Here is a 20,165-nt window from a genome sequence, read left to right as displayed (position 1 = left end):
ACACTCTATCAAAATCAAAATACATTCTCACCACAATCCAAAAATCCAAAAAGTTGAAAATGAAAATCCAAAAAGTAGGCTTCTAAACACCCCCTTAATCTTAATTTCATTCCATTTTGAAATTCTAAAATTTGTAATCTAAACTTTGAAATCTGTAATATATATTTTTACACTTTTGAAGTTTGATTGATGCATAATTTGAAATTTAGGCCAATAATTTATGCATATTTCCATTTCCTTTGCCTAATTCTCGTTTTTACTCCTAAAATTATGCATCTGAAACCCCTAATCTTAATCTCATTCCGGATGTGAGGAAGATGAATTAGTGGGGTGGGTCCTTGTTTTTGAGCTTTGAAGGGAAAATGAGCTAAAGATAGAGATTTTTCACATGTACTTTTCATTCTCGCCCATCAGTGTTTATTATTTTTTGTCTATCTGTATGCAAGTAAAGTGGGCTTGTTAATGTATGAGGTAGAGTTGAGGATGGTTTTGATTGGGGATAGGTGATGAGCTCCATGTTTTGAGGGTAGGGGTGTTGGAATTTGGATTTGAAATCTCCAAGGAATTATTTGGTGTTGTGTTGAAATGATTGTGAGGCAGTGAGGAGATTGAGTCTAAGGCTCAGTTTGGATGACAGAAATCTTGAGGAGGAATGAAAATGTCATGCCATCGATTTTTAACTTCAATAAATAAATTTTTTCAGAAATAAAGTCTTCACTTTACATAGGTAATACCCAAAAGAGAGTCTAAAATTCGAATAAATTCTTCTTACAAATCCGACTTTAAAGTTTAAGAAATTGCAACAATGGCACTCCGACCCACAGTTACTCAAATACAAAGTACGATAAATTTTGAATTTACAAACGTTTCTATTGAAGGAGATTAAGAAATTTAAGTTACAAATACATCTCTATCAAAAGAAAGTCATTACAAGTTGGCTAAGTTATTATCCAAGTTAGCTTCCAAGATACGACCCTTCAAATCCAGCACACATCACATGCAAGCTATTTCCCAATGTTTAAACCTAAAAATGATAAAGGGTTGAGCTACACTAGTCCAGTAGGAAAATCTTCTACCAATATATATGCAAATGTGTTGACAAGAACATGATGACAAATGCAATGGAAAGAAAACATGGGGATGTAGCTCAAAGGAATGGATAAACAATCAACTCACGAGTATACCAACATTCATTTCTTTCAAACAAAAGCCTGACGTTTTCTCAATTAGCCATATAGTTCACGATACACAATCAACTCTAATATTTACGACACGACACTCTATCACAAATCTCTACCGACTGTATTTCCACCCCTTGTGTTATAGTATAATACTTCAAGAGTTACTGTATTGCCACCCCTTGCGTTACAGTGAACTCTAACAACTTGGATCACCATATTACCACCCCTTGCGTTATGAGACCCACTAGAGTCTCCGTACTATCACCCCTTGCGGTACCAGACTCCCTACCCCAAACTTCCGACTCACACACTTACTTTATTAATTAATATGCATGCTAAGACTTTCCCTTATTCACATCCTCATACGTGTCATCAAACGATATGCCAAAGACTTTATAAACATGTCACAATCGTTTCCACATACAATAAATCACATAAGACGCGTTCTGACATAGCTTTAATCTAGTGAATTACTAATCTTTCTTTAAGAACGGACGACCAACGGGACGAGGATAACTTCGATTAATCAAAGGAAGTCCATTAAACATATTTGAAATAGGTTAGAAGGTGTCTAAAAGGGTTTAGAAGTGATCGGGGTTCAATACGACCAAGATTTCACAAAACAATAAAAATGTTGTCCAGAGCGGAGGGGGATCGATCCCTCCTCACATGTGGATTGATCCCCAAAGGGAAAAAGTCCAGATTTGTGAGGGATTGGTCCTCCTTGCATGAGGATCGATCCTCAGGCGATTTTGAGCGATTTCTACAGATTTTTGATAGACTTCAAGGACACGAAAGAGGACAATCCAAACTCGATTTCTACACTCAAATCAACGTATTAACACATAGAGAAGGAGAAGAAGTCCCTACCTCAAGCAAAGACCAAAATCCACCCGATTCGAGCAAGCCCTAGCTCCAAGGACTTTAAAATCGACTAAGATCTTTCCTGCGAGCTTCACCCAACGAGATACGAGTTCGAGGTTGCGTAAAATAGGTAAAATAGAGACAGATCTTTGAGGTTTTTGGGTGATTAAGTGAAGTTTTGAGAGAGAGAGAGAGAGAGAGAGAGAGAGAGAGAGAGAGAGAGAGAGAGAGAGATGATTTTATTTCCCACACACACACACACACACACACACACATATATAAGTGTGGAAAAATAGGGCACTATGCAAATAAGTGTAAGACTAAGAAAAAGCTTAGTGAGCTTCAAATAGATGATCAGTTAAAACAACAACTCTTTAAATTAATGCTTAACTTTAGTGATTCAGAATCACAGGAAGAATCGGGTGAACAGATTAATGAGGTATCTGATCAAGAAGATACTTCTTCCAGTTCAGAAGAGGAAGAAGTTTCTAAGGATTGTAATTGTAATAATCTTGAATGCTCAATTTCCAATAATTATTGGAAGGCAATTGTTGAGATGAATGGTCTCAGTATTAATGTCCTTATTGATAAGCAACAAGGTTTATTAGATATCAACCTTAAGATCGAAATCTCTGTCAATCAAAAATGAAAATGGTATATCAATGGTCCAATATAATTATTGGGATTATATTGAAACATGGACGAAAGCTTTTTATTACCAAAATCAAAAGCGAAAGCACTCTTGGTTTTTTAAATTGTGTCCAAATCTGGTTGGACAAAATGAATTTCCAAATTGGTTCATTAGTTGGTGGTCTAAATTTGGACCAAAGCCAGATTATCTTCCACAAGAATTCAGGCAGGAAATGGAGTCTTTTATACAATTTCAATCTCAATTAAGGGGATCAAATGATACCACATAAGGAAAATACTTCCTTCAAGCTATGACAATTTGTGGAACCCCATGGATCTGGAAATGGGATATTCAAGTTGGAATTAATAATTTAAGACTACCAGTGCTCCAAAGGACTTTCCAGTATAAGTGGTGAAAGTCGATTCAAATGGATGAACAAATGTCAACAATTAAGTTGAAAAATCAGGAACTAAAACAGCAATTGCAGCAAAGGGAGAAGCCCACTATCAAAAACCCCTTTTTGGAAATTTTTGCTCAGATAAAAGCAAAAATCCATCCTTATCAGACGATGAAATTGTCATCAAGACCATGGATTTTATGAAGGATCAATTTTTGCAATCTGTTCATCAAAGTAATGATGATGTTTCAATGACTTCAGCAATGAGTAATGAAACAGACAATAATCCTTTTGCATTCTTAGCTGGGGAATCTCAAGACCCCTATGAGGACGACAATAATGTTCTGGATGAACCCACTCTGGGTGATTTTTGGGAAAGTATGACAGAGATAATGACAGCTCAACTATCCTCCAAAAAAGGGAAAGAAAAGAATCAATAAAAGTGCCGGGGAATCTTGGTTTTCGGTGTAATTGGCATTCAATTATGGGGTGCACTAGCAGTATGCTCAATTATGGAGTATAGCACGCTCAACTTTCGGTGGTGGATCAACTCGTGACGATGGGGCCTATCTGCGCACCCGACGAATCTCCATTTTCACTTTAATTTGAGTGTAATAATACTTTTATTTGTATTTCATTTATTGTTGGGTCATCTATATATAGGACTCGTGTGTTTTTGTGTAAGGTAGGTCTTGGATTGCCCTCTCTCTCTCTCTCTCTAAAATCCTAACACTCTGGTCTTCTCCTCTCCTCTCTTGTACTTTTGGCTTCGGCCTTAAATAATAATAAGGTTAGTCTCTTAATTATCGATCCTTGTACATTTTCTCTTTTTATTGTATATTATTTGGCATCATATATATATATACACTCCGGTTCTCCTCCGGGATCCCGGATGGGAGAATGGTGCGGGACTGAAATGTGAACTGTTGGATTAAAATCCAACGGCCTGGATTAAAGAAGCCAAAAAACTCTCCAATAATTACACTTTTTCCCCTCCCCCTCACACTTTCCCCCTTCTCATTTCATTTCACGGCTAAGACTTACGACAGACCAGAGAGAGACGAAGAGAAGAAACGCGAAGAACGAAGAAGAGAAGAAGAACGAAGATGAAGACGAAGACGAACGACATCCCGCACCAACCAGCCAAGGTATCTCTGTATCTCTCTCTCTCTCTCTCTCTCTCTCTCTCTCTCTCTCTCTCTCACACTCGAAAAATCTAGACCGGAAGAAATTTCTCAGAAATTAGGTTTTTTTTTTATAGGACGAACGACGAAGAGCGAAGAGGAGAAGAAGAACGAATACGAACGGCCAGCATCCACTGAGGTCTCTCTCAGGAAAAAAAAAAATTCTGGTTAGGGCTTTGTTCCCATTCGATTAGGGTTTCATTTCTTTCAAAAAATTGGGGAAACTATAGATTTTTTTTGTTAGGGTTTGGATTCTCTAATCTCTCTCTCTCTCTGTCTCTTTGGATCGTTCTCTATCTAAGAAATTAGGTTTTTTTTTTTTTTTGTTAGGGTTTCAATTTCGAATAACGAACGAAAAGGAGATGAAGAATGAAGACGAACGACGAAGATTGAAGCCAGAAATCTTACGCAATCCTGCATCCACCAAGGTATCTCTCTCGAAAAATCTGGTTAGGATTCGAGACCCTTTCGAAATCAGCAAAAACCAGTTCAGAATCAGAAAAAATTAGGGCTTTTCTTGCTGATTCGAACCTAGCTATCTCTGCATTTTCTGCAAAACCAAAACGGATTTTTTTTTTACTCGAACCACAAAAAGGGCTTTTTTTGAACGATGATTTTGATTTTAGGGTTAGTGTTCTTATGCCACGCTTTAATCCGTGTTATACCGTGGTTGACATTGTTTCCTAACAAAAGGATTGGACATGAAGATCCAAATTTGCTGTGGAAATTAGGTCAATAGAACTCAAGATAAGAAAAGTTATGCACCATATCTCCTCTTTGGTTGCTGCCGAGATTTTTTGGCTTGGCATCTTTTTAGTATCTGTAGATACAAGTGCTGTAGATATGTTTCTTTTTATTCTTATTCTGCACTTTTTACAGAATGTACAATGTATGCTTCGTTTTTCTTGAAAATGAACCTAAGTTCAATCAGTAACATAACAAATGTATACTTTATTGATTAAAAAGTCTTAATTTTTCCTTGTTGCAGCATCAGAATACAGTTTTGATTTACATTGTAAATGAAGGCACAGAATCATTTGGTCAAGCAGGAGGAACAGTTAATCCCCGGGTAGCAACAGGAAATTAAAAACCCACACATCCATATCCTTCCATGATTTGCCCACACATTTTAGGAAATAATATTAACTGTGGTTAATTTGCTTGAATTCTTAAGCTCCATCGGCGTCCCTACTTGGATGTACTTAATAAAAGAAGAATGGAAACATTTGGTACTAGGTCCTGACTACCCTCTAGGCCCAGGCTTGTTTTTAGTCTCCTTGAATATGGTGGCTGAGATGAAGTGAAAAAACTATGTTTTGTTATCTGCTTTATAGATTGCCTCGACCATTGATCTTAGGTGTTTTGTCGAAACCTTTAATTGTTTTGAGTATCATAGAGTGGCCAATTGTTACATTATAGGAGGAGAATCCCCTCCAGCAGAAGAACAACCATAATGAAAGCAACTCATTTCATGGAAGGAAGTAGTTCGGGTAACAATGGAAGTGGTGATCCCGATTTTGGGATTTGGTTGTCAATACATGTAGAACTTTTTGATTTTCTTAGCTCTTCGCATTGCTATAGAGGTCAAGTTTTTCCAAAGCCATGGATTCATGTTATTTCATATTAGTACATATTAGTATCTTGTTATTTCATATTACTTTTGTTAGTATGAATCTTAGTCACAACTCACAAGACCCATATCCTCTTTCTTTTTTTTTCTTACAGGAATCCAACCAAATGGAGGTTTTACAAGACAGGCGTGGTCGTGGAGGAGGACGACAAATCGAGAACCGTCAGCTCTATCAAATAGTCGTGCGTGTCGACTTTGATGGAAACAGGATCATAGACTGTCCAAGGATCCTAATGGGGAAGGGGGAGTGAGCTGTGTCTATCAAATTTTTTTCCATTGTAAAGACTATGTAGGAGTAGTAGCAAATAACACCACCAGATGGTTTGCAAAATAGTTACAGGTTGTGCCAAGTGATTCTCTACATTGTGTGTAAACTTATAAGAGCTTTCCTTTTGTAGATTGAGGTACCAAGTGATTCTCTGCATTGTGTGTAACGGGCTAGACTTATGGCCATTTGAGCTATATATGTTGTTCTTGTTTCAGTTAATATTTGCTAGTTTGATGCTTGTAATTGGCTTTTCGACAGCCCTTTAATTGAAATTTTGTTCAGTTCTGTAACTTTGTGTACTTAACACTTCAAGAAGCACAACCACCACCATTTCTGTATTACGGTTGGGTGTTGCACACATCTTTTGGAGAGTTGATTTCTGGGTGTTGCAAAACTGTTGGCTTTTCTGGAAAATAGGAGAGGAGAGAAAGTGTTCTCTGGATTTATGTAGGAGAGATAGACACTGTGTGCTTGCCCCCACATTTCAATTATGTATGAGTGCAAGACCAAGTAGCATTAAGTAAGAATCATGGCATTTCCCACGTACAGTTTTACACCAACACCACCTACAAACTTTGATAGGGCACTTTCAGTTTGATATGGCACTTTCAATCTAGGCAAACAAAGTTCATTGCAGCACCTGAGAGAGTACCAAATAGAATGGATGATTTGTGCAAAAAATGGAAATAGCATATAAATCATTCTGTTTGGAATCAACTGTCTTTGACATAATCTGTATTCAATTTCAAGCCTAAATAAATTGCAAATGTTACAACTAAGACCTTATTGCAAGAACAATGTGTTTCCTTTGTTCACAAACCTGAAACCCCCAAAAAAAATGGCAAAGCCCATAACTAACATAACAATCAACAAAAGCTGGAGCTTCAACGCTTTGGCTCCAGACAATGTTATGACTTCACCAACTCCTCATTTCTCTTCAATATCTCTGAACTTTTTTGGCCACACTCTCATTTGAGTTCATCAATTCCTCAATTCATCGCCATTGTTTCATTTTCCTTAAAAGCTCTTCATTTTCAGCCTGCAATTTGACCAATTTTCTTGACATATGCCTTCCAGAATCCATTCCTCTAACACAAGTAGGGGGGGTCATACCATGTAAAAAAGGAACAACCATTCGGCTTCTACATTAATCAATCAAAAACCAAAAATTAGGTATACATTTCACTGGAACCAAACTCAAAGAGTGAAAATTAGCAACTGTACATTCAAGCACTTATTGCGGTCATTATCTCAGCACAAGGAAAATAATTACAATGCAATGAGAACCATAAAGTAGAATATTTAGTCATGTAGGTTTTGACTTTTGTCTTTCCAACAATGCTCTGAGAAAAATAATTGCATTAGAATTTAGAAGAAAATAAGAAATAAAAAATAAGCCAAGCATAATGTTTGTATGCCCTAACGACCACTAGAAGAAGAGTGACTTATTGTTCAACTGGTTCTCCCATCAGCACGAATCCTTTCAAGTGTTAAAATTTACAAGTTCCATTATCAATTTGAAGGTGTAAGACAACACTCCCCTGAGCATCTATTCCAATTAACATCACAAATTCATACTGACTACGGAGCTCAAATTTAGGCTACATATAGGTCTTCTCAACTTTTTGTAAGATAGACATCATTGCATTTGTGCTTGTTGAAGATGAAGAATCCATGGCTTTGGAAAAACTTGACCTCTATAGCACAAATTTAATAAAATGCGAAGAGCTAAGAAAATCAAAAAGTTCTACATGTATTGACAACCAGATCGAGAACCGGTTTTTTTAAGCAGTCTTACTTGAGTTGAGTGTTTTTTTTTTTGGGAAAATGTGCTATTACCATTCCAAATTAGGGAAAAAAAATTAGAAAAAAAAAGTTATGAACTAAAGCTGAAAATATATAGTCAATGATTATCCACCAGATCGAGAACCGTTTTGCCCTAATTTGGCCTTCTCTCTGGTTCGAAGCAGATCGAGAGGAATATCAACAACAGCAGTGAATCAAGGGTTAGAACAAAAAAAAAAGCCCTAAACTGGTTTGGAAAAAAACCCCCCCTAATAATCGAGAGAGAGAGAGACCTTGGTGATGTGGTTCGTTCTTCTTCTACTGGATCGATTGTCCAGCCCTTCGTCAACTATCGATTTCGTTCTTCGTTCTCCTGTGTTCAAACACAAGGATTAGGATTTTTGGTTCTCGTACAGAACGAGAGAGAGAGAGAGAGAGAGAGAGAGAGAGAGAGAGAGAGAGAGAGAGAGAGTACAGAATCGAACCAAAGAGAGTGAGAGACCTTCAGTCGTTCTTGTGTTCTTCGTTCGTCGTCGTCGTCGTCGTCATTCTTCTTCGTTCGTCCGCGTTCTTCTTCTCTTCCCTGATTCTTTCTCTCTCTCTCTCTCTCTCTCTCTCCAAGCCTCTGCGTGAAAAACATTAAAGGGCAAGTGTGAAATGAACCAAAGAGGGGGGAAAGTGTAATTTGTGCATTTTTTTATGCCCTTTCTTTCCGTGGCCCATGGATTAAATCCAAGGGCTGAGAACAGAGGACCGCACCAAACAGCGGTCCGGGATCCCTCGAGGGATCCAGAGTGTGTGTGTATATATATATATCCACACACACACTAATACAAAAAACAAATGACACATTCACTCCTTCCAATTTCTATTCTATCACTTTAAACTCCAAATCAAATAATCACACACTTTCCTATTATCCCCAATTTTCGATATTTATAAACCTTTAAATATTTTCTGAAAATACGAGTTTCTACAGAGAAGTGACTCCATAATTCTATGATTCCGACGTTTGGAAGGAACAGGAAAAGAAAGGTGACGCCACGCTCTCAGGATTTCCATGTTTGGGAGAGACAGGAATAGGATTGTGATTCCTAACGACACATCCGACTAAGAATCACATTACCAGAATGAGTGAGAATCTGATCTCTCTTTTACCCCATGAGAATTTTAGATTCCTGGCTCAATAAATAAAAAGAGGAAATATTGACTTTGATAAATTTATAAAAAAATTGATTCCTGCATAAGATTACTGAATTAATCCAAACTGGAATGAAATTACTTCAGGTATTGTATTCTTATGAATTTCATTCCTAGTAATCATATTCCTATTCCCACTCAATAAAATTTTTAAGAATTTGATTCATAGTAATCACATTTCTATTTCTGTTGAAGATTCCGATCATCCAAATTGAGCCTAATGGAGAGAGAGAGAGAGAGAGCGGGGGGGGGGGGGGGGGGGTGGGGGGAGTGTTGGGGATTGGTCTGGGGGAGTTGAGTTTTGTTCACCCTCCACTTAAGAGGGTGAATATTACTCTCCTTCATATTGGTTGAAATAGTGTGGATTCCACTACAAAGTGATGTCATACTTACCAAAAAGTGTATTGCATGGTAAGTATGACATCACTTTGTGGTGGGATCAACACCATTTTAACCAATAAAATAAGAGTAATGTTCACTCCCTTTAAGAAAGTTGAACAAAATTGCACTCGGTTTGGATGGGTGGGGGTTGGTTTAAAGTAGAATAATAAATTAGGAACTTCACTTGATGGGGACAAGCGGATAATAATTAAAAAAAAAAAAACTGATGGGAGCAAAAAGTAGAGTGCCTATGTATAAAAATGATTAAAAAAACCCTGTTATCCGCAGAGATGATTTGCAGAGAATCACGCAGAGAAAAACGCGTTTGGCCCCATTTTGGGTCCATAAATTTTTGAATATTATTTTTATGGGGCCCTGTAAAAAATCAGCTCCAGCGGATATCGGTAAGTATTACTTTTGGATTCATAGGGGCGAAATTTCGGGAACCGAAATAGGGCCTAATGCGTTGTTCTCTGCAAATCGTCTCTGCTGTTAGAATTTTTGATAAAGAAAATTGGAGCTCCAAAATCAGAACCCTAGAACTAATAGTAAACATTTGTGCAGAGTCTGTGAAAGAAAAGAAGCTTCGGCGGTTTTTCATAAAAAAAACCGGGTTGGCCCAGTCCATTCCAAAAGCCCATATTCTGTCCAGTCCATTCCATTCCAAATCCGAATACAGTTCATCCTGTGCTGTGACTTGACCGGTTCAAAAAAAGTCTGGCTTCTCATCCGTTCGATGCTGGAAAGCCAACTCTCGCTGTTCCACTAGATCTGCACAATCCAGAAGCTGTTGGTACACCTCAGAAGCACCGCATAATTTCCCCCTCCTCCATCCGTCCATCACAATAGCAAGTTAGCAACCAATCAAATCACATCCCAGACTCAGAGCAACAGAAGAAGACGAACCGAATATTCGAATTTAGGGCTCAAATTATTCACCCACCGATCGTTTCCTTCCACCGGAGCACCCAACCATAATTTACAACCACTCTCTCTCTCTCTCTCTCTCTCTCTCTCTACCCCGCTTGGTGCCTAGGTAAGTTGTAATCGACTCTAATTTCTACCCCTTGGTTCAGTTTTGATATTCATATAGGTGTGCAGTTATCGATGATATCGTGTTATGATGCTAGTGAGATTTACAAATGCTGATGTTGTCTTCATATTATTGATGTTATTGGATGAAGTTTTGTTTGATGTATTCTGATAGTTTGATTTATGACTGCGATCTTAGATGGGGTTTTTTGGATCTTAGGTTGTCGCGTAATGATTAGATTTGTATTTGTAATTCACGGAAGAAATTGTATATGGGGGAATCAAGGAGTTCGAAGCATTTGGACGGTTGTTGATTCGGGATAATCGACCAGTTTGGGAAATCAGAAATCTCTGGTGTTACTTTTTTGCATTTGGCCATAGTACTATCTATTAGTAAGAATTTGGAGTTTATATAGGGTACGTGGTATCAGATTTTGTAACATACCAGTCTGAGAGTTTGGAAAGGAAAAGTTTAGGAATTTATTTCAGCTTTGGCTTGTGAAGTGACAACGTAATAATAATGTTCTTCCATTGGGATTAGGACTGCGAACGAGTCGAGTTTAGTAGTGGGATTTTCAAATTTGGTGAGCTTAAAAAGTATGTATACTGTGTAGTTTTTTTTTTTCCCGTTCTAGAGACTCTACTCGACCCCATATGAGCTTTAATTAAGTTGATCACGGGCCCAGCTTGAATTTCCTTGTTTCTTTTTTAGGAAATTATGAGTTCGGTGACATGAGTAGTGGTTCGTTTCAAGCTTGTTTTCAACAATTTTGGAAATTTAAAAGTGTGTTCAGACTTGGTTGGTTTATGTAACAAGTCAATCTTGAACAACTTTTACCGAGTCAAGCAAAAATTGAGCTAGAGTAGTTTCTTCATTTAGCAACTCTGATTGGGGACTTAGTTTTGGGGTGGGTTACAAATTTAGTTAATGTGATAGAGAAAGAACAAACCAAACTTAGCCTTGGGTCCTAGTTAATTGGGGTCAAGGAAGATCTCTCACTTAATGACCCCATGCATCGGCTGTCTCTATTGATCTCTGTCGAGGACATTGTGTTGCGTGATATCCAAGAAATATGTCTTTTCTAGCTACCACCTCTGAAGTCAACTTTGATCTACCCTCTGTTAGTGCGCTACCATCTACTGTTGCCATATCACTCCACCTAACTACCACATCGACCGATCTACGATGGTTATGTCCGAACCATCTTAATTTATTCTCTCACATCTTATCTTCGATTACTATCAGACTTTCAGTGCTACCCCTACCATTTCGTGAACGCTTTTGTTTCTAATTCTCTCTCGCAAAGTCTTATTGGGCATATCCTTCTCAACATTCCTTTTTTAGCCAGGCACAACCTGATCAAGATAATCACTGTAACGGGTTTCAGTTCACTCCAGTTATTGGACAATCAGTCTTCATGTTTTAAGAATATTACACTAATGATTTTTCATACTCTTAACATGCCTATCAAGTATGTATCTATTCCGTAAGCCTAATACGTGTCTGTATCTCCTTTGTAAGTAAGCCTAATCATGCAAATATTTAAAAAAGCGAGTACAAGATATGGAAAGAAAAGAGAGGGGAAGAAACTTTCTTCTATTTGTCGTAGGCTTTTCTTCCTTTTCATTTCCCTTTTCCTGCTAAGAACCAAATGGAGGTGGTGGAAAAATCATTCTTTTCTATTATCCTCCTTTCCTCAAGTTGGAAACAAAGTGGTGGTTCAATAGATGGAATAACATAAATTTTGAGTGCTGTATTGGTACGGGAATACCTTTAGTTAGGTGTGGGGTTATCTATGGGTCCTTAGGCATGGCCGCATGGTTAAATCTTGAGTTCTTTCTGTATTATCTTCGATCGTCCTGCCCTCATCACTATGGGATTCGTACACGGGTCTGTTGCATACTCTTCATCACTGTGGAGTACTCGGTGTTGGTTAACCTAAATTCGTCATTTTGTCATTATCATATACAGCGGAAGAGAGCATATAATGGCCATGTGTAACTCTATGTTTGACTTTCATGACATGCAAAAGCTTGTGACCTTTAGTCATCAGGGGTTTTATTTTGCACGCAGGACATCTAGAAAGACCATTAGTGCAGAAGGCTACCAACCATATCAAAGTTGTCGTTTCTTTTGATACATTGATCATGAAGTATTTGGAATACACTCCTCTTGACCGGTAACTGTTAAACTATTCAATTGAAACAAAAGCATATTTATAAACTTCTAGTCTCCTCATTAGATGCAATGAGTAATGAGTTCCTCCTTCCCATTCTACTTGTCCACTCTCAAAAATCCAGCTTTTTAAGGGACATGTGTTGCCTGCGTTCATACTTTGTATCCTACTAACACAGGCTGGATATTCAGAATGCTCTTCACGCTATTAAATGCGTTCACACCCATTTAGAGAGGAGGTTTTTTACTAAATTATTGAGATTAAACATCTTGACTTTCCAAAATGGGCTACAATTGGGACATCCCAATGTGGAACAGTGGACAAAAGAATGGGACATGGATTTTTTATTTTTTATTTTTCACTTGTTTGGTTTGCTTCTGTGGAAGTAGTGATTGGCTTGTTTTCCAGTATTAATGATTTCTTAAGTCACCTGGATCTTGGAGAGCGTACCATCAAAGGATGCCTTGAAGCGTACTCTTGTAAGTTAACTTGCAAATGTTTACCTTTTCTGTGGGTGGGGAAAATATGTATTCATTATCCCTGATGGTAAAACACATGATTGTTTTGTATCATGTTATTTCTAGGCAAACACACGGGAACCGACAAGAAGTTGTCTCTCAGTTTGGAGCATGAGGTAATCCCAGTTTTTATACATATCCTTGGTACAGAGATTTACTTTATTTCCACCACTGCCTCCCCCCCACCAGCCCCCTAAACAGGGAGAAAAGTCTTGTCCTTTTTTTTGTTGCTGGATGTTTCTTCCCTTTGCTATTTTTTTTTTGTATCCTGTCAAATTCAGTTTTGTAATTTGAATTCGAAGAGTGTTGATTCTCATCTTTGATTACGGATGGATATTTAACTTGATCTATGCGGAGCCATCTTCCCGTTGTCTAGCCCTGAGAACATTGGGTTGGGAGTTGTATATTAGTTTTGGGTAGGGTGGGAAAGAGGACATAAGCCTGGGATACTTTTTTTTTTTGGAAAGGGGGGGGGGGGGGGGGGGGGGGTTTGTTGGGAATATGACCTCTCGCCCCACCTGACCCTATTATAGGTTTTTGTTTCTTCTATATGACCTCTCGCCCCACCTGACCCTATTATAGGTTTTTGTTTCTTCTATACACCTCTAACATTTATGAGTCAGTATGAATATGTAATTTAATGGAAACCTCTGTTGTGTGTACTGTAAAATAGAGCAGATTGGGGCTTACTCTCTCTCTCTCTCACTGCTTCAACACTTGTTATCATAGTCATAAGATACATGATTCTTATCATAAGATACATCAATTATTGAGAACAAACCTTTACGAAACAGTTTTTTATCACTTGTGACAAAAGCCCCAGCATACGATTGATCACTGTATCTTGATACCAGTTTTTTTAACCCTTTTTTTTTTTTGGTGATGAAACCTAGCTCTTCATCTCAACTTGCAATCTGCAAACCTCTCCCAATCTCAGTTTCTCGTAAATTGATGAAGTATTATTTTTAGAGAGAGAATTCAGTGAGTTTGTTTCGTAGATATAAGTTAAAGGGTGGCTATCGGTTTATAGATGCAAGAGCGGAAGCACCTAGAAGTTCCTTAGGTTGGGAGTGCTTAAGGAGCGTGTTGGTCAAATAGTGTATAGGTCTGGGTGGGATGATATGAAATAGACTAATAGAGCAGTTGCCAATCGGCATGTGAAACCTAAAAGGAACTTCCTTTTCACTGTACGAAATTCCTGTGTGAAAGAGCCTAATGATTTAGCGTTTAGCATATATAGATTATATAAATACATGTATAAGATATGTTTAAATACTTAACCATTGCCGGAAAAGTGATACTTATTGAGATTTTTCCCAATCTTAAAGGGTAATTAATGGAAGTTAGATATTTCTAATTTGCAAAACTTCTTGATTGATATGATAGTCATACTTATTTCCCCAATGTTACTACCTTAAAAGTAAGAGAATAACTGTATTAACAGCCGATAAGCTCCCATCTTAGTTAGGAGGGAGCTCCCTCCCCATCTTGGGAGTGTCGATTCAAGCTCCCGTCTTGGGAGCGCACCCATTTTAGAAGGATCTTGTTACTTAACTTAAAAGCGTCCACATGGCGTTTAAAATCTCTCCCCATTTTTTAGGTTGCTCACTCTCCAATGATTAGCAAAAAGAGAAAAAGTAGTGTGGTAGCTTAAAGAGGCGAATTTATAAATTCCCAAAATCTCAAAGATAGTAAGTGTGGTCAGACTATATAGTAAGTGTAGCCATATAACATTGTAGGTGTTACCTTAGTAAATGTTATGTAAACCTGTTTTTGTGAAAAGTAATACTATGTTTTTTGGTGAAAATTCACAAAACCATCTTTTGTTTGCGAATCCACCTTACTCTTTCTGGGTGGTTTTGATCAAACGGCTGTCATCTATCTATTTTTCAATCTAAGGGTGTATATTTAATGGGAGCATCATGCTTCCATACCACTCAGGAGCGTACTAGAAAAATTCTCCAAACCAAAACCTCAATTTTCTAAAACTGGGCAATTAATGTCCTCCACACTGAAGCCCTCACATTCCAATTCAATTTTCTGAATCCTCAATTTGTAAATAGCTAGGTAATTCTTGCCTCCATACCCTAAGATCTCAAATTTAACCCCTTCCAACCTGAACCCATCCCATGCAAATGTACACACACACACACACACACACAAACGTGTACACACACATTATGGGGGGGGGGAGAGATAGAGAGAGAGAGTTTTTAAAAAATGCAACGGTTTTGTAACGCCCAGAGAGAGAGAGAGAGGGAGGGACCAATTTTTTTTTTAAATGCAACGGTTATTTGTAACGCTCTCTCACATGATGCGGATCCCATACTCCCATGTATGTATAGGTCCCATCTCATGTGAGAGAGGTGTTACAAATTTTTGTTTTATTTTTACATGCAACGTTTATTTGTAACACCCTCTCTCATGATGTGGATCCCATATTCCCATGTATGTATAGGTCCCATCTCATGTGAGAGAGGTGCTACAAATTTCCGTTTTATTGACATTTTCTTGGAAGAGACACCATGAACAAGTAGGATTTGATGAGGATTTTGTGTACATATTTGAGAGGGTCTAAGTAATCTCATCTCTTCCGTTAATGGAGTTAGTGCCATGTAAGTTTTCATTAGTTAAGGGGGCTGTCTGATTTGTCTTTTAGTTGAAAGGGGTTAGGTGATTCTTGCATATAGTTGAGGTGGTCTTAGAGAAATCAACCCAAAAAGTTTGAAAAGAGTAATAAGAAATTACGAAGTGCAGATACCTACTTATTTGTTGTCGTGTCCGAGCCATGTTGTGCTAAGTTTTTTTGTTCCTGCTGTTGTTTTCTTTTGTGGACTTCCATTTCAGCGTTTCTTTGTTATATTGTATCGGTATAGGTGCTTTGTAGTCTACTGTGTTCTATCCCTACGTGCCTGTTCAGAATTTTGCTACTCAAAATTTCCATTGCATCTCTATATCAATTAATGTATTATTTTTTTGTAGAATGTCTATGTAAGGTTTTGCAGTTAATGCTGGTTTGGTTTTCCAAGTTCTTGGTATCTTCGGGCTTGTTCGGTTGAAGGTTTTTGGATTTGGATTTTGGATTTGAATTTGTAATGATTAGGGTAGAGAGATAGGGTAATGATTGGAGAGAGATAGAGATAAAAATGAAAGTAGTGGTTGGAGATAGGGGTAATGAGTGGATGTTGGAGTAGGGTAATAATTTTGAGTCCAAAATCCCAATCCCAATCCCTAACTGAACAAGCCCTTCATGTCTTGTTTTTCACCAATTTTCATTAATTGTTATTTTTATCACTAATAGCTGGAAAATGTGTTTTTTTTTTTTTTTTTGAACCTTTTTTTTACCATTTCATTTCTATAATTTAATGTTACTGAATCATTTTCATATTTTTCGACCCAGATTCTTGATTATCTTGGGAAGTCATCAGATGCCGACTCTTCATCTCCAGTTGAATATATGTGTAGCAAATCAAGGTGCTGAATGCAACCGTTGATTGGTTCCAGATTCTTGATTATCTTAGGAAGAGTGGTATGCCTTTCTGAGTTTCTTTTAACTTTTTTTTTGTATTGGTTTCAGCCGAAAGACGTTGATGTACCTGATTCTTACTCTCTATCACATGTATCCTGATTTTGACTTCAGGTAACTCTGTATCATAAGGTCTTACGGGTTAGCTGATAAGGAGGGTTATGGGTAATGCCACTGTCAGCTTTCTGGGCGGCATGGCAACCCACTACATAATCCTTTCTTAACCTGATTGGGAGTGTTGTCAAAAGGTTGACAGACAGTTCGGAGAACTGTTGCTCTTAGAGGAGCTGAGAGTTCAAGTCTCTCCATTTCCCAAAACTAGATTTGCAGTTGGCTATTGATTTATTGAGCTTGTATTTCTAATACCTTACGTGCTGGTGATATATTCACATCAATTTTAGATAGTTTCCTTATGCCACATAGTGCCACTATCTTTTTGCCATTTACCAGTGCAGTGAAAGCTCACCAGTTTTTCACAGAGGAAAGCTGGGACTGTTTTAAGCAGATATTTGATGCCTACATGTTTGAAGTATCAAAGGTATTATTGCTCTCTGTTTGCTTTTTTATTCTTATGAAGTAGGAGTTCTGTCTGGCTAAAGATGCATCTACCGGAATCGCCGGATCTCCTAGATAATTTTTGATAGTTGAGTGTTTTCTTTTTTTGAATGGACTATTTTATCCCTGATTCATAGTGTGATCTTTCCCCTTTAGAAGATAACTGTGTTATAATATAGTGTTTTAACATCTATGTTGTACGAATTTGCACAATAGTGAATCCTGCATAGTTAGTTGGTTAAAGAATTGGGGAGTATCATTTGTTTGACATGTCATTGTTAGATAAAGTAGAGTTCCTTTTGTCCATTGGCAAGTGATAGTTAGCAAATACTATGAACTGCATTAGATTGGACATTTACTCTATGCTCTGTCTGACATATAGTTGCAACCTACATAAACTACGTTACATTGGACATTTACTCTGTTAGAAGTCCAGCACGTGGGTACAATGTACAATCTACATAATCCCAATGAACGTGATAACTACAAATACAAATCCTGCAGAAGGAGAGAAAATCTCCACAAGGGAAGGGGATTGAATTGAACCTTGACCTCCTGTAATGTGCAAGGACGGGTGGCGGACGCAAGATTTGTGTCTAGTAGGGGCTTGAATCATGTGTATTTTCATATTGACAATGCAAAATATATTTTATAACTGTATGTTGCTACTCGCGAGGTCCGAAGAAGAGACGATACTATGAGTATGTTTGCAGCCACTGTTTAATTTTATACATGCAACCTAAAAAAAAGATTGATAACTTGAAATTTTGGGGATTTGTACCCCACACATGGAAATTTTAAGAAAGTTTTTTCACTCAAAGGACTTGCAGGGGCTAATCCCATAAATTTTTCTTAATGAACCTAAAAATTAATATAATACGTGGGTATTTGGAGTTGTGTTGGGCCCGGGTCCCCCCTTGCACCCCCTTGGGACAGCCCGCCTTGTGGGCTACATTCGTCTGCTATGGTTTCTGGAGTGAGAGATAGCTCTTGCCTTTTGAGTTCTTCCAATAAACCCGCTGATGTTGTACAGGGAAATGTTTGTGATGCTCGAAGTTGCACCAAAATTGGATGATGTGTCATATTGTTTTTGGAGGTTGATAAGATGGATAAACCACTTCTAATTATAGTCGCCGCATCAATTGGTTGTGGCTCGAATTTTCTCACAAATAGGTGTTCTTTCGTGGGATTTTGAAGAATGGGCTGCTGCAAAAAATTTAGATCCGGCTTGAAAACTATAGCAAAGAACACGAAAAGTTCCCTTAGGAGCTATTATTATTCCCTACCTACCTGTTTAGACATTAGTTCCGTCTAGACATTAGTTCCGTCCTCCAGTAAGTGTTGAAGTTTGACAAAATCCAATGGGTTGATTAAAGGACAAGTGAGCATCCCATCGATATCGTCATGGAGAGGCATTCTGTATCTTCTAACATGGCAAAACACTTGATGCTCTAGTTTTTTCTTTTCGAAGGAAATACCTACTCTAAGAAATGGGTGGACATTTGTGTGCCTACCCTCTGCACCTGTTGGAAGGGAGGAATAGAGTATCGTTGGGAACGATTTTTCTATTTCTGCCTATGTGTTCCTGGTCATTCTATTCTTATTTAAAATTGTACCCATGTTTGTTACTTTGACATGTTTTTTTTTCCTAACCGGTTATAGCACAAATTGCAGATAAGGTATGATAAGTGCTGGTGGAGCATATGATTCATGTCTTTGTTGATAATGAAAACTGATGGAATTTATTATATTTGAGTTTTTAAATTTTTATAATTATGCTCAGCTTATTCGTGCCAAGTGCCTTCGAGTCTTTCATTTTGAGTTTCTTTCTACTTTTTGAGTTCAGGAGTGGGCTGAGGCAAATGAGGGATGTCCCCTACTTGACACCTTGTATAAGGCTTTAGATGAGGTGAGCTTATAATTACAAAAGAGGATGCCAGCTGTGCCAGATGCAATTTGCTGATATATGTAGCGATGCAGGTTGTGAAGCTAGAAGAATGTGAGATTTACAGTTACAATCCAGACTCAGATGCAGACCCATTCCTCGAGAGAGGAGCAATGTAAGGTTTATTATGTTATACCTCAGGTTGTGATTCATGTAACTGCAGTTATAATATATGGTTCTCTATTTTTCAGATGGTCATTCACTTTCTTCTTCTATAATAGAAAGCTTAAGCGTGTTGTGAGCTTCCATTTCAGCTGTTTGAGGTGATTGCTATTTGTTCATTGTTCGAATTTTCTTAAATGAAATGTGGAAAATGCTATACACACAGAATCTTGATGCAGAATGATGTGGTTCCATTTCCTACTAAAACACCCCACCCATAGACTTGTGTGTAAAATGTTTTCTGTGTAGAATGTTTGTTTGAGCATCATTTTCCGATCAGTATTTGTGGTTTCATCATTCACGTTTTGGCTTTTATGATGTTATTTTATATCCTTAATTCTCTCTGTGGCAGCAATTTGGTGGCTGAGGGTTTTCTTATGGAGGAGGGATCATGGTCCGAGGAAGGAGAAATATTTGACGACATGGACATATAAGTCCAGTTTCTCTGTACGATGTTAATATCTTGGAAACGCCTCTCTAATCCAGCCGTAGTTATGTAGCTAAACCCACTGCTTTGGAAGGCATGTGGATGTATATGTTTGTGAAGGTTGCAACTGCTTGTTGATTCCTGTCCTGGAATGATGTTCGTGTTAGTGTTCTCTAGATGATGTTCATGCTTAGGAATAAATTCAGTGCAATTTAGTTTGTTTGTTTCGCCTGGATGGTTATGCTTTCTTCGGTTCCTTTTTGATGTGTTCTTTCCAATGATTCCCTCATTTTAACCAGAAA

At 37.8% G+C, this 20,165-nt stretch overlaps 1 protein-coding gene and 2 long non-coding RNA genes across 4 annotated transcripts; 2 read left to right on the top strand and 1 right to left on the bottom strand.

Moving 5' to 3' along the window:
* The first annotated feature begins 5,849 nt into the window (after positions 1-5,849).
* On the top strand, positions 5,850-6,445 carry LOC131300566 (uncharacterized). Its single transcript, XR_009190999.1, has 2 exons — positions 5,850-6,230; positions 6,292-6,445. It is a non-coding gene; the product is annotated as an uncharacterized LOC131300566 (long non-coding RNA).
* Positions 6,446-6,751: 306 nt separating this feature from the next.
* LOC131300565 (uncharacterized) lies at positions 6,752-8,542 on the bottom strand. Its single transcript, XR_009190998.1, has 3 exons — positions 8,443-8,542; positions 8,234-8,313; positions 6,752-7,297 (listed from the first exon to the last, which is right to left on the bottom strand). It is a non-coding gene; the product is annotated as an uncharacterized LOC131300565 (long non-coding RNA).
* Positions 8,543-10,389: 1,847 nt separating this feature from the next.
* Positions 10,390-20,091, top strand: LOC131300562 (uncharacterized). 2 transcript variants are annotated; one of them, XM_058326466.1, is made up of 11 exons: positions 10,405-10,557; positions 12,628-12,733; positions 13,139-13,209; positions 13,315-13,364; positions 16,649-16,722; positions 16,826-16,888; positions 17,225-17,312; positions 19,176-19,238; positions 19,310-19,389; positions 19,466-19,537; positions 19,789-20,091. In XM_058326466.1, the coding sequence occupies exons 2-11, from the start codon at positions 12,702-12,704 to the stop codon at positions 19,868-19,870; spliced, it is 675 nt and encodes a 224-aa protein (XP_058182449.1). In that variant the 5' UTR covers positions 10,405-10,557; positions 12,628-12,701; the 3' UTR covers positions 19,871-20,091. The 2 variants fall into 2 exon arrangements, with proteins under 2 accessions (XP_058182450.1, XP_058182449.1); XM_058326467.1 differs by lacking the exon at positions 19,466-19,537 and having other exon boundaries at positions 10,390-10,557.
* The last annotated feature ends 74 nt before the right edge of the window (positions 20,092-20,165 follow it).

The sequence above is a fragment of the Rhododendron vialii genome, chromosome 9a, assembly GCF_030253575.1.
Source record: "Rhododendron vialii isolate Sample 1 chromosome 9a, ASM3025357v1".
Lineage (NCBI taxonomy): Eukaryota > Viridiplantae > Streptophyta > Magnoliopsida > Ericales > Ericaceae > Rhododendron > Rhododendron vialii.
Note: the sequence above shows the minus strand (reverse complement) of the source record. Positions and strands in the feature narration are given on the sequence as shown.

Bases quoted from the DNA above. Each gene is read 5' to 3' on its own strand.
- LOC131300562 (XM_058326466.1), top strand. From the start codon at position 12,702: ATGAAGTATTTGGAATACACTCCTCTTGACCG. The intron at 17,313-19,175 runs GTATTATTGCTC...TTTTGAGTTCAG, and splicing joins ACATGTTTGAAGTATCAAAG to GAGTGGGCTGAGGCAAATGA. The intron at 19,239-19,309 runs GTGAGCTTATAA...GTAGCGATGCAG, and splicing joins TGTATAAGGCTTTAGATGAG to GTTGTGAAGCTAGAAGAATG.